Source organism: Alligator mississippiensis, chromosome 10, assembly GCF_030867095.1.
Source record: "Alligator mississippiensis isolate rAllMis1 chromosome 10, rAllMis1, whole genome shotgun sequence".
Classification (NCBI taxonomy): domain Eukaryota; kingdom Metazoa; phylum Chordata; order Crocodylia; family Alligatoridae; genus Alligator; species Alligator mississippiensis.
In genome coordinates this window covers 34,365,406-34,378,696 of record NC_081833.1, presented here as the reverse complement: position 1 = coordinate 34,378,696, position 13,291 = coordinate 34,365,406, and the positions used below count along the sequence as shown (strand labels likewise).

The following is a 13,291-nucleotide window of genomic DNA, read 5'->3' as shown; positions in this document are numbered from 1 at the left end:
CAACATTTAGTAAAAAAAAACCCAAAGTAAATGTACAGTGAAGGATTACATTCAGAATTAAGCACAACATATCTGCTCAGTTCCCAACAGACTGATTGAATACTGCCAGCACCACAAAACTGTTTTCAGGAAATGGACATCTTTTCTTCCCTTCAGGCCCCCAACCTCCTACAAATTCCAGAATCATTTGCACCACAGACAGTTCATGTAGAAAGCAAAAGGACTGACCTATCTTTTGGTCTAGAACAGGGTGGCCAACTCATGGCATGCATGCCACAAGTAGCACAGGCAGCTGCTTTGTGTGGCATGTAAGCCCTGTGCATGCAATAAAGGAAAATGCCACATTAGAGGCAGGCCTGCTACTAGAGCTGGTGTCACGTGGCACCATCAAGAACCAGGTAAACCTTATCCTTGGACCTGCAGTCGCTGGCATATTTAGGATTTCGGATCCCTGCTCACCACATAAAACTGTGGTGGTTGCAGAATAGGGAAGGGTTAACCTAGCTCCAGGCAGTGACACCTCTCATAGCAGTGTCCTGGCCTCATACTGCTCTATGCAGCTATACCAAACCTGGCTGCCTCCATTCTGGTGTCCAAAAGGCAAACTCTTATTAACAGGTAGGCCTCTGGGGAGGGGAGGGGAGGGGAAAAAAAAATAAATATAAAATATCAGAGCAGCACTCAAGGATGGGGTGGGGCTTAACTTGTGGCACACCTGCCAAAAAAAAAAAAATTGACCACCAGTAGTCTAGGAGTCAAACCTGGCACTTCTCTGGCAGAGGAAGTAGGAGAGCCCATCTGCTAGGAAAGGGTTGGATGGTGTATATTAATTTGGGAATCATGCATCTAAAGTCAGAAAGATTATAATCAAGATGAGATACGGGGTTGCCTGGGTACCATCTAGCTAGATCAGGACACAGTTCAAACCCATACTGATGTAAGTGACTCAGCTACTACCTGCCTAAGATGACTACAGCACTCCAGTCTCTTCTCTGTTCACTGGTTAAAACCACTGGTACCATCACACCCGAAAGAGCAAAACAGCAGGGACACAGTAACTGAGTTCCATCATGCTGAAGCTATATATGGAGCTACAACTATCAAATTAACTAGGTTCTTGCTTTGGGCTTCCACTCTTGGCAGCTAAACTGTTTTCTTAAAAGTCTGGTATTCAACAAAGTTCACGTGAACCATGTCAGGGACATTAAAGGTTCAGAAATAGCCCCAGCACTTTGATTACTGCAAACCACATTCATTCACTGCTTATTCATTTTGGTGGCAGGCCAAATGAGCACATTTTTTTAAAATCCAATTTGTCTTGCAGACTAGCAAAGCCTGGTCCTAGTGACATACTAAGTTTTGCCCCATGTACTATAGGCAGTTCAACCAGTTTCATCAGCTCAAGAGAGTCCCATGTGTTTCCTGATCAACAGTGTCAGAAACAAGTAATTTTGTTAGCGTATATGAAGCCCGAAGACTGTCAAACAAAAACACACCTTTATATTAAGGATGCAAAGACAAGCCAATGTTCTGAAGAAGACTTTAAAATAAAAAGGAACACATTGTTCACTGAAGACTCCAAAAGCTTGCTAGTGAAACTGACAATATTGGTAGTGTAAGAGTTATGTTGTAGCCATGATAGTCCAGAAATTATGAAATCAAGAAGTCCTTGACTCTTGCATATAAATCCAGCTCTGCATCTGGCTTCTGTTCCCACTCCACTCCTGGAACATATGAAGTCCACTCCAACCCCAGCCCCATTCTTGGAACCTCCCAAACCCTCCTCAGCTCTAGTACTGACTCCAGTTCTAACTCTGTTCTTGAAATATCCAAAGCCTGCCTCAACTCCAGGACTAGCTCTGTTCTCAGTGCCTCTGAATCCATGCCCAGCCCAGGCTCCAATGCCTGCTCCACTCTTGAAGCTTCAAAATCCAGTGTCAACTCTAGCACCAGCTCCTTCTCCAGAGGCCCTCAGGTCTATCCCTGTCCTCCCTGGTGAGCTACAGAAATTTTCTGCACCCTGCCCACTGTGGCTTTCAGAAGAAAAAGAGATGTTCATGTGCCACAGAGTGAAAACACAATACTTAGAGTGTAGGAAGGACATAGCCTGGCTGACCAGTCCTGGGGGAGCAGGGGAAGATGTATATGTCCCCAATCTCCTCAGGACCCTACACCAAGCACAACCCAAGAACCCTAGTCCTTGGGCATTGGGAAGCACTTTGAAAGAGCGGGGTAGTGTCAAGAGTCTGCTTGCTGCCCAGACAAGCTCCAACTGCTCTGACAGTCTAGATGGGACTGCTGCTGGCATTAGGGTGCTTTGGTGTAGCAGCTGCATATAAGCAATAGCGCTCGCAGTACTCTGAGGGTTTCCAACAAGACAGGTTTCCCTCTGCCTCACCCCAGTGCTCCGGATTCCTGTTCCATGATCTTTGGCTCCGTTTTCTCTGCCTTGTTCCTGCCTGAAATTTTTCCTAGCTTGCATTCCCTGTCTTTTTCCTACCTGCTCCCTCTGCCTTGACCCTTTGGCTCTGGACTCCTGGTTTGCTTCCCCTAACCTCCCATGTCTGGGTTGCACCTATGACAGGATCACTGCTCTCCCCATCCAAACATGGAAGCAATGCAAAAGTGACCGTGGAATTAGAGAAATACACTCTGCTACCATCACTGCTTACTTGGATAGCTTACCTGATTCTCTGAAGAGACAGAGAGACTGTTTTCCTGGTCTATAGTTAGCAATTTGCTGTGTCACAGGCCTAATCCAGGAAGAGGTAGGTACTCTTCCGACAAAAGAATGATGGAGTGGTGTGTTCAGGCACAGGCAATCCTCAATGGGAGGGGAGAAACTAATCCAGCATGAAACCTGGAAAATATCCCACACTCCATGTGTACTCCAGGAATCACAACTAAACCAAAGCAAAGCATAGCAAGGAGGAAGTCAGGCACAAGGCTGAGGTCAAAAAGGTCTTACAATTGAAAAAGTATAAAGAGAAGAACTGGTGTCTCAGGCCTCCAGTGGAAGCTGATCCACCTCAAACCTTAACTTCAGGCCTCACAAATGGCTAGGATCAGAATTTATAATTTCGTATTATTAGAATGCAACAACTCCCAGACACTCACAAGTGGTATAAAGTATACCTGTCCCAGTAACATGTGACAAATTTAATGATACATGTATAAATTAAAGTTTAGTACTAACCAGTAAAAGAATGGTAGGTATTAATCTCTAACGGCTTGGGTGCTCGTGAATACAGGTTTCCCTCACCAACCATGGAGATTAAGTTCCAGAAAGTTCCCGTGGTTGGCAAAACGGTGGTTGGTAAAACATAACGCTTATGGGAAAAATGGGGTTAGGGACTTGAATACGAGTTCCAGCCTGCAGGGAGCTCGAAGGGAGTGGAGGGAAGGCGGCGAGATGGGAGGTGCCACGTGCACGTACAGTACATGCACATGACCCCTGGCAGCCTGCAGAGCAGCTCCAGCAGGTAAGAGGGGGAGAGAGGAGGACTGAGGCCCATGTAGGGAGGGAGCTGGTCAGGGCTGAGGCGGCTGGCCAGCCAGACAGTGCTTGGGGCTGCAATGAGCGGCTGCAGGGCCCCAGCGAGGAGCAGGATGGAGCTGCAGGTGGCTCATCCAAGGGAGGACCAGTTCCCTGACACTACACGCACTCCCTGGGTGAAAGAGGGGGACCCACACCCTCCAGATCTGTACACAAGGTAGGCACAGGTTGTGGGCTCCCACCCTGCTTCACTCCCCTGGAGCTTCCAAGGGGAGCAACAGTGAGATCCCCACATGGCCCTGCTGTCCCCAGCTGCGCCCGCCAGGTGGTGGAAGCCCGGGAGGAGCAAAGCAGGGCGGGAGCCCATGCCCACAACCTGCGCCTGCCCTACATACAGATCTGGTCCCCCCGCCCCACAGGAGTACAAATGGTGGCAAGCAGCAGAGTAGGAGCTGGGACAGGGGGCTGTGGACCCAGGTCCATAGCCCTTTGGCAGGGCTGAAGGAGCAAAACCATGGATACTTAAACCTGTGGGTGGCAAGGGAAACCTGTACGTACAAAAACTGCAGAAAGAAAGCATAATAAAAGAGTTTCCAAAAGTAGAGATAGAGGGAGAAGTCAAATGCAAAGGTCTTCAACTGCTGTGTGTCCAGCCAACTCCAGATCTCTTTGGTACAACTATGGGTAACACTAGATAAATTACTGACATTGCCCCCATATTCCTTTTCTTCTTGATCTGTAATTGCAATGTTGTTCATTTTACTTACAATAAACATGGGTATAACTGCCCTCAGAGTGCTTGCATTTGGGTTCCTCCTACCCCAACTAATCAACCTCAAGCTCCAGTAGAATTGGGGAGCCTACTCAAATGCCAATGATCCAATTAATTCTTAAAAAGGCTAAGGCAAACTGTTATTCAAGCAAAGAGAGTTATTAGCATGCAAAAGAGCACCCCTTCTGGTGCTGCTTACCCTGCCATCTCTATACATACTGGCTTTTTCTGGGAAGCCAGACAGCATCAGAGGCAAGAAAATAAAGCTAAGAGGAGAAAGCCAGTAACTTACAAACTAATGAGATACAAGTAAGGAATCATTCAGCACAAGCAGCTGTGAGGAATGTGCAGAGACCAAATAAAAGTCCCTGGTCTCAAGCACATCCAGAAATACGAAGTGTGTTTGCAGTATGACCAGGCAATAAAGATGCTCCAGAACCACCAAGACATAAAACTCGTTCTAGGGAGTCTGAATGCTATGTGTTTGGGCCTCTGGCATCTGGAACCCATTGTTACATTGTCAAAGGATGACTGAGAGGGAGAGAAACATCAGACCCACTATGTGCCAAAATGCAATGGAAAGTTGGCAAGCTGCAAAGTAAATCAGGGAGAAGGGGGCAAAGATTACTTAATGCTAGACAGCCAATAAATCTGGCCTTCATATTTCCTCTTTAGCCAGAAAGAAACATAGTTATTTTTAAATCTGGGGTATAATGTACTTAACCAAATATGATAATCATTCTTGTACAAGAAAACACTGGGAAGGATCTTAAGCATCCTAAAACTAAGCCAGCAAAGAACTCCCCAACACGCTCCCTGATAAGTTCCATGCTCTGAAGATCCCTTCAGGCACAGTTTCTGTACTCAGAAGGTAGATGATCTAGTAGGAAACAGGCTGTAAGACTCAGTGACAAATCACACTACACAAACCAGGAAATATAAGCAAGAGCACTGACTTCAAACGGTTCTTAAAAGCCAAACATGTTTATAAAAACTACAGACTGAACAATTACAAACAACCGGCTGATAAAATCATAAGCAATCTATGGACTAGTCACGAACAAAAAATAGTCCAATACTTCTGCCCACTCTCCTCAACTGCATCAGTCCTGGTATGCATCCGGATTCAAGTAATTCTAACTGCTCGGAGTATGCTGCAATGTCACAATAAGTTCAGACCCAGTAAATCTTGGTGGGGGGCTGGAATCAAATGCAACAAAATATCCATGGTGCAAAGCTAATGAATTCAGATTATCTCCTGCTTCTCAGAAGTGAGAAGCATGGTAGCTTCTGAAAGAAGGAGCTGTGAAAGCAAATCAGCCCATTCTACCCCCCCCCCCTTATACTTCTTCTGAGATACAGAGGACTGATGCACTTGGTGACACTCTACCATGCACCCAATCACAAATGGACCTCTTGGTAGGTGAACCAACCTGCTGACCTAAGAGACAAGATGGTGCACAATTCTTGGAGAGAAACTTTACACTCATGACAGAGAATGTGCAGTCCTATGGTACATCTGAAGTACCATGTAAAGCACTTTGGTTCCTTTTCAAGTCTTAATATTTTAACATCAAGCCAGTAGCAGTTGCAGTATACCCCTCCCCAGGCCAAAGCGAGGAACCAACATTGGCCAAATAATCAAAGAACAGTAGCACCAAAGTGAATCCCATTCATTTTTCTTCAGCCAGTAGAAGAGAGGTTATGAGCCAAAGCCTGGAAGGCACACGGAATAAACCAAGAAGCATAGCTGAATCCTAAAGTCTCTTGCATGGAAAAGTAGTTCCTGCAAGACAGTGCTCTTTGGATCTTGCACTTTGTTTTGAAACTTTGACCTGGGAGACAAGCCCACGTTTACCCATGCTCAGACAAAGCAGCCTAGGGAAGCTGAACAACAAGTGGGCTAAGTGACTTCAGGTCCGTGCATGCGTGGTCCACAAAACCACCTTCAGATAGCAGTGGCATTAAACAGCAGGGGAGCTAAGAAAACAATGTGGTGAGATGCTGCTCTGTTAGTAAAGGCAATATTGCTGTTGTAGCTGTTCACCAAGGTACATAACAAATTTGTAGCTCTTACAGACTCCAGAATCTCCAGTTCAGGGTCTAGGATCAAGAAAAAAGAACTGTCCTGATGAAAAGGGCATTTAGGAAGAGAAGGTTTGCTCTGTTTCCCTGTGGAAATATACCATTGACATAAGATAACCTTTACACAATGGCAGCATTAAAACAGCACAGTCTTTGATCCTACTTCAAAATCACAGAATAAAACTATATTCTAGGAAAGCAAAATTTGACACCACATTATGAAATAACAGCTAGAAATGTGAGCCTCCAGCTATTTTCCTACAACCAGAAAGAGCTGTCAGTGGGGACTGCAGAATAGTGGCTTGGCCTCTACCCTACTTCTTCACCCACAAAATTAAACTGCCTTACGTACTGGCAAATGCCAACATTTCAGTTGAGCCTGGTCAATGAGCCTTGTCAAAATGCCACATGTCATACCTTGAAATTTAAAGAACAGATTTAGAAAAAAATTATCTATTTCATGCTGAACACTATCACGTTCAGGTATCCCCACCACACATTTAGCAAAATTGGTTCTACCAGCACCTAATCAATTCCAGCCTTCCTTTGAAGGCTGATCACATAGCCACTTCAAAACATGTTAAAGTAAGCAACACAGCATCAAGCAATACAGAGCGGGTAAGCAATATTAAATAGTCTTCTCCCAGTTTTCAGGCTAAATGCTGGTTAATACAGCAAGAAACAGTTCTAGGTTCAGAGCAACAAGCTACGAAGTAGGGGTTTAGGTTGTAGCCATGTTGGTCTAAGGACATAGGCAGACAAGGTTCCTTGGGTGAATTTGATATCTTTTATTAGACCAACCCAAATAGTTGGAGAATAGTTATTAAGCTACAAAGTAGAAACTTTGGATCTGATGCAAACAGCTTGGAAACAATTTCAAAAAGCCTTCCTGATGCCCTTTAGAGGACATTACAGATAGAATCCCAGGAGATACAAGTTAACCCCTTCTAATGTTGGAGCACTCCCTCTCTCTCCCCAACCCAACTCTGGTCTTTCACTTTTTAAACAGAAGTCATTAGCATCCCAATATCCCAAGCACTGGCAAACTCAGCAGCAGAGTAAGTCACCTGCCTGACAAATAAACCAACAGACTGAGCCTTAAATCAGTAGGATAAGAAACAAAACATCAAGGACGACACAAATTCTACAAAAGCAGGTTCTAAGTTAAAGGGGTTGTAGCAGTCTAACTGTTGCCAGATCCTGCAGCATATAATTGAGCAAAAGAAAGTCCCAAAACTGAGAGAAGTTACACTCTGAATAGATAAGAGAAAACTGTTAACACAGCACGCGTAAGTGCTACAGAACCTCCAACACAGGGCCTGTTACTACAATGCCCATGATGAGAAGCTTTCTTTGCGAGTGCTATGGCAGCCATAACACAGAACGTACATGTTTTTATGATTTTATGTCTCAGCCTCAGCACTCCCAGCAGCTGTCTAGTTTCTCCCTCTTTCAGCACCAGGAAAAAAAAACCTCCAAAATGCATAGGCTTGATTTTGACTTTGGAACAAGATCACTGCAGACATGCCATTGCATTGTTCTAGTAGGATGGCATTGTAAGCCTGGAAATGACAAAAGTTGATTTCTACATTTCTGCAAGTCGGTAGCAAAGCACTGTGGAAGAGCAATCAATGCATTTTCCTTCAACTGTGGAAGCAAGTTCAAGCCCTACTCTGGGCTCAGACAAAGCACCTCTCCCATTTGCCCCAACTGTCAATGGTACCTGGTAACTTGGGCTCAGGTGTCAAAGGCAACCAGACATGATGCCAGCCACATCATTTCTGAGTAATATCGGCTACAGAAATTGGTGTGCATTAACCGTGTTAGCCCAGTGGGGTATCTGGGTCTAGTGGATCTTAGCCTTTGAGATGACAGAGTTGGTAAAGATGGCTCCTTAATTTCCATCACAATCCTATAAATTACTGCTATAGGGTATACATATAAAGAAAATATGCATCTGTTTCCTTATGGCTAACATCTACACAAGCCAGGTCATGAGGATCAGAAGCAATATTACTGCTAAACTTGCTAAACACGCTATTTCTTCCTCTCTCCTCCCAACATCCCTGGAAAAATATAGAACTCCCCTCACTCTCATACACTCTTAGACTTTCGTCCAGAGCATTACCTTATGTAGGGATCACAATCAAGTAGAAGGCTGGATAGAAGCCAAACTAAGCAGTCAACAACACCACTCAGTGAGCTGCCTATTTGTGGATACTGCAAAGTGACATGGTTCATATTCTGCTTCTAGCACCAGACAGGATATGCTGCCTTTGTTGTGCTTCTAGCTGCTCTGCACGAGAATGGATTAGAGCAGAGGCTTTCAACCTTTTTTGGTCGGGGTACCCCCAGCAGCCAGGCAAGAAGCAGGGAGTCCCCCAGCAGCCAGTTGACAAGCTAGGGGGAAGGGTCCCCTGTGCAGCGACAAAACCGAAGTGCCAGTGGCTCCTCAAATGCACTGCCACATACCCCCTGGGACCTTCCAAAGTACCCCCAGGGATACGTGTACCCCTAGATGAAAACCCCTGGATTAGAGAATAAATGCAGTTAGCTGGTAGTATCCTACAGTATATCAAAAGTTACATCTATTGGAAGAACTCAATTTTTTGTATTTTGTGTCCAACACTAGGATTTCCCAAGCCTGCACAACTGCTGCCTGTCATAAGCCAGCACCTGTTCAACTAATGATAGAAAACACCTAGATCCTGCATACATTTACAAAGGCCTCTTTTTCTCTATTTTAAATAATCCTTTCCCTGGCTGTTCATAAGCAGTTTCCAGACAAGATGAGAGAAGCTAATGTTCCAGAGCTCAATTACTGCTACTTGTTGTCCATCCAGAAAGCATGACAGTCAAAACATAATGTTCACAGCTCCTCCAAATCTAAAAGCACCTTCTTACACTTCATTTCAAAACATCAAGGCTGCCTCAAGCCAGTCTGAAAAGCAGGAACCAAATCAAAACAGTATAGTCACTCAACCAATTCAAAGATGTCCTAACTTTTCAATTTGGTCTTTCAGAAGACTGACTGGGCTGATGAACAGAGCTAGTGATCTAACTCTTGAGTTGTAGCTTACACAGTAGCTACTCCCTGTTAGTTAATGGCTCCTCTTGATCCCTCAATTCACTAACCCTAACCCTAGCCCTGTCCCCATAACCATTTAAAAAAAAAGCCTCCACACATTTTGATGAAAAAAATCATGAAAAGAAATTCTTAGGCTTATAGACTGTCTGTTTTCAGACCTTAGAAATAGAGAATTTTTCCATGCTGTGTGAAGTTACTTGGACTGGTTTCCTATATGTTCCCTAACAAGGACATCTAATATTCTTCTCTCAGGTCCCTCCTCTCCTCCCATTTCCAGCTGTCTGAATACCAAGCAGACATCACTGAAACAAAGTAAACACCGGTGAAATTGAAATTGTCTTAAAGGATTAGTACTTCCTGAGTAGTACTTATTGCCCACATAGAACTATGTAGGGAGCAGCTACATAAGGGCACCTCATTCCAATACATATTACTGGTGTGCCACCTGTTGACTATGCAGATATAACCCACTAACACATACCTGTCTGTTACAAACATCAGCTGTCAAATAAACTTCTAACCCATTCAGCAAACAAGAGTGAGCACAGAAGATGCATGTAACCACCAGTAAAATCAAATTGGAGCAGTGTACTTACCCATCTCTACCTTTACTGACAATCTTCACTTCAAAGTAATAAATGCCACAAGCTGCAGGTATGGGATGTGTGGCCCTGACTGAAGCAGCATCTTTGTGATTTTTTCCATGACCTAAGTAACAATGGAAAAGTGAATATTTAAGGGCTATGAGGTCTCAAGGCCTTGTGTTCTGAAATTACACTGTCTGAACAGAGGAAAGGACTTGCAACAGCAAAAGTAATTCTGCAAGCAGGGAAATAAAAGGGATTCCTCAGTCACTTAAAATATACGATCCTGCACTGCCACCATGTACATGGCCTACAGTACGTGCTTCTGTAGTTTTTCCTTTGTCTCCACTCTTAAGGTTCTGAGACAGAAGCACAAGGCTCCCTCCAACGCAGAGGCCTCAGCGCACAAACAGCCAACGAGCAAATGGCTCAAGGTACAAGCGGCAGCAGTTTACTGGCTAACAAGAAGAAGGTCGCTGTGGATACTGGAGAAAGCAGCCCTCAGCATAATGAGGAAGGAACAACTAAAGCTCCCAGTGGGGCCCTGGAGCTGGGAACCTGACAATTTCACTAGTTCAAGTGCTGAAGGGGCCCCACCTCAGTGCAAACAACCCCCGGCCCCTGCAAGCTTGTATTTAGGAGCAGCAGCAGACGAGATATCAGCCCTTTGGGGAACGAAGACAGGGCCAGGCAGCATGGGGGAGCAGCGGGAGCCCAAGCTAATGACACTGCAAAGTGTTATATAAGGCTCCACACAGGAGGGGGGCGGGGAGCTGGGCTCGGAGCCGTCCGAGCTCTCCCTAGGGCAGGGGAGCTCCCGGGCCGGGTGCTCGGCCCTCGCGCAGCCGGCTGCAAGGCCTGAGCCGAGAGGCCCCCCCGTCCCGAAACTGTCTCCTCCCCCGGGGCGGAGGAGCATCGCCGAGCTCCCTCCGCCGCGCCCCGCATCCGGGGGCCGTCCAGCCCCTGCGGGCAGGGAGGCCGAGGCTGCCGGGCCCCGGCGCGGCCCCCTCTAGCGGCGGGGCGAAGGCTGCCGCTCGACCGACCCAGCCCGGCGCCCGGATCCGGCCCGACGCCGCGCCCCAGCGGCCCCCGCGGCTGTCGCGGCCGAGAACGGCGACAGCAGCGACCCCGGCCGAGCCCCCGGCACCTTTGTAGTGGACGCGCAGGTTGCCCTGCGAGAGACCGATGTAGTTGTACTTGTCCTTGGGGCTCCAGGACCGCGGCAGCGGCGTCTCGTCCTGGTTCACGGCCGGGTAGAGGCGGCGGAGGCGCTGGCTCAGCTCCTGCTCCTCGGGCGGGCACGGCAGCGCCGCGTCCCCCCCGTGCAAGCTTCCTGCGCCCGGATCCGCCATCTTGGATTCGCTATTGTGTCACCGGGCGGGGAGCGAGGCCCGGCTCCGGCCGCCAGCCAATGGGCCGCGACTCCGGCCACAATGGGGCCGCAGTGCCTGCCGGAAAACAGAGTCCCGGGCCGTCCCGCACGCGCCGCTCTCCGCACGCGCGGACTGCAGCTCCCGATAGGCTCCGCGCCACAAGCCCCGCCCCATCCCTGCGCCGCGCAGCATGCTGGGAAAAGGAGTTCGCTCTCGGGGCGGCTCGCATCGGCCAGGGGGGCCCTGCACTACGAGTCCCAGAATGCCCCGTGAGCTAGTCACTGACTGTTCCGCACAGCCCGGCTCGGGGCTCCCCAGCTCGGGCGCGGGGCGATGGGTCGCCGGTGTCCTGCACCGCGGGCTGCCCCACCCCCGCCGCCAGGACCGCCCTGGGTGCGCTCGCCCCTCTCCTGCAGGACGCGGCTCCCCACTCCGCTCCCCTGCGGGGCTGCGGCGGAGGCAGGGGCCACGCCGGTGCGGGGCAGGGGGCCGCGGCTGAGGCACTCGTCATCCCCGGGCACGGCGGCACTGCCGGGGGCGCCAGACCCCGGGACCCCCTCGGGGAATGGGTTCAGCCAGGAGACCTGCCCCCTGCGCCGCCCAGGGCTGTGCCGTTGCTTCCGCTGGGAAGCTCGTTCCTCAGGCGCGGCGCGGGCAGCTGCGCGGGGGCCTGCGGGGGGCGGGGCGGGGCGGGGCCTGTTTCTAGGGAGACCGAGTGTAAACAGCCCGCGCCGCTGCTGAGCCAGCATGGCCTGGCCCCGGGGGCCGTCGCGCGGGTAGGAGCCGGCGGGCGCGGGCGGGGGCGGCGGCGGCTCCCTACGGCTGCGGCTCCCTACGGCTGCGGCGCTCGGCCAGGAGCCCTCGCGTTGCTGACGTCAGCACCTGCCGAAACCGGGGGGGGGCGGTCTGACGGCGGCGGGGCCGCACGTGGGCACGGCCGGGCCGGGCGGGAAACGGGGACACGCGGGCCCGGGCCCACTGCAGCGCTGCGCTCCCCGCTCTCGGGCCGCGGGTGGTGGCTCAGGGCGAGGTGCGTCGGCAGCCGATGGACAAGTTTTAACAACTGTTAATATTTTGAGAGCGTTATTATCCAGATGATTCACAGTTTGTCCAAACCTGTTGGCTATGAGAGAGACATTATCCAATTGATGTCCCTGAATTATCAAATCCCAAAGGTATAAACCCCAGTAGGTTTAGGATTCTTCTTATCAAGATCCTCTCCCTTTTCTCAGGCCATAACATAAGAGCTAGTAGGATACTATAGCAATTTATCTGTTTTTGGCATTGGCTGTTGCCTCCAGGTTCTGCATACTTTCGTCAGCCTAACCTTGTTGGTGCTGGGACACATCCAGTAACAAAAGGTAAAGTTGCACAGTATCTTTCCTCATTCAGCCATAGGTCACAACCTGGGTAAGCTTCAGCTGCATTCTGGTATTTAAAGGATAAACCCTCATGTTTCATACAAATGGCATCTTTCAACTTGACATCTTGAAGCAGGGCCACTTAGTATAAAAGTTGGCAGTTTTATTTTGCTGTGTTGCCCCATGAACAGGGATGGGGGTGGTGTGGGTGCTAAAGTGCATGGCTGATAGTCCAAAGGTTGCAAGTTTGAGGCTATAGTAGAAGTGCTTATGGTGCAATCCTGTCATATTCCAATGAATCTACAAATTTTGCTACCGCACCAAGGATGGGTGCAGCAAAAGAAGCTGGTCCAAAGAAAGGATCTGAGAGTTGCAACACTCAATGTGGGGAGTATGACAGGAAGAGGTAGAGAAGTGGCGTTCTTGTTGGAAAGGAAGAAAGTACATATTGTATGTGTGCAGGAAACAGAGAGATTGGTGGAGGATTTATAGCAGTGGAGACAGAAGAAATGGAGTCAAGATGATCCTGTGC

At 48.7% G+C, this 13,291-nt stretch overlaps 2 protein-coding genes across 6 annotated transcripts in view; one reads left to right on the top strand and one right to left on the bottom strand.

Annotated features, from left to right (window-relative positions):
* RANBP10 (RAN binding protein 10) overlaps nt 1-11,460 on the bottom strand; it is a 207,261-nt gene extending 195,801 nt beyond the window's left edge. For 2 of the 3 annotated variants that reach the window (XM_006278087.3, XM_059713633.1), the window contains exons 1-2: nt 11,173-11,458; nt 10,038-10,149 (exon numbers count right to left, since the gene is read on the bottom strand). In XM_006278087.3, the coding sequence (XP_006278149.1) occupies nt 10,038-10,149; nt 11,173-11,377 (317 nt within the window). In that variant the 5' untranslated portion in view covers nt 11,378-11,458. Of the gene's footprint in view, nt 1-10,037; nt 10,150-11,172 lie in introns of all 3 variants that reach the window. The other variant, XM_019488979.2, reaches the window with a different exon arrangement.
* A 627-nt stretch (nt 11,461-12,087) lies between these two features.
* The window catches only part of TSNAXIP1 (translin associated factor X interacting protein 1), a 94,304-nt gene continuing 93,100 nt past the window's right edge, over nt 12,088-13,291 (top strand). For all 3 annotated transcript variants that reach the window (XM_019488976.2, XM_019488977.1, XM_019488975.1), the window contains exon 1: nt 12,088-12,174. In XM_019488976.2, the coding sequence (XP_019344521.1) occupies nt 12,146-12,174 (29 nt within the window). In that variant the 5' untranslated portion in view covers nt 12,088-12,145. The remainder of the gene's footprint in view (nt 12,175-13,291) is intronic.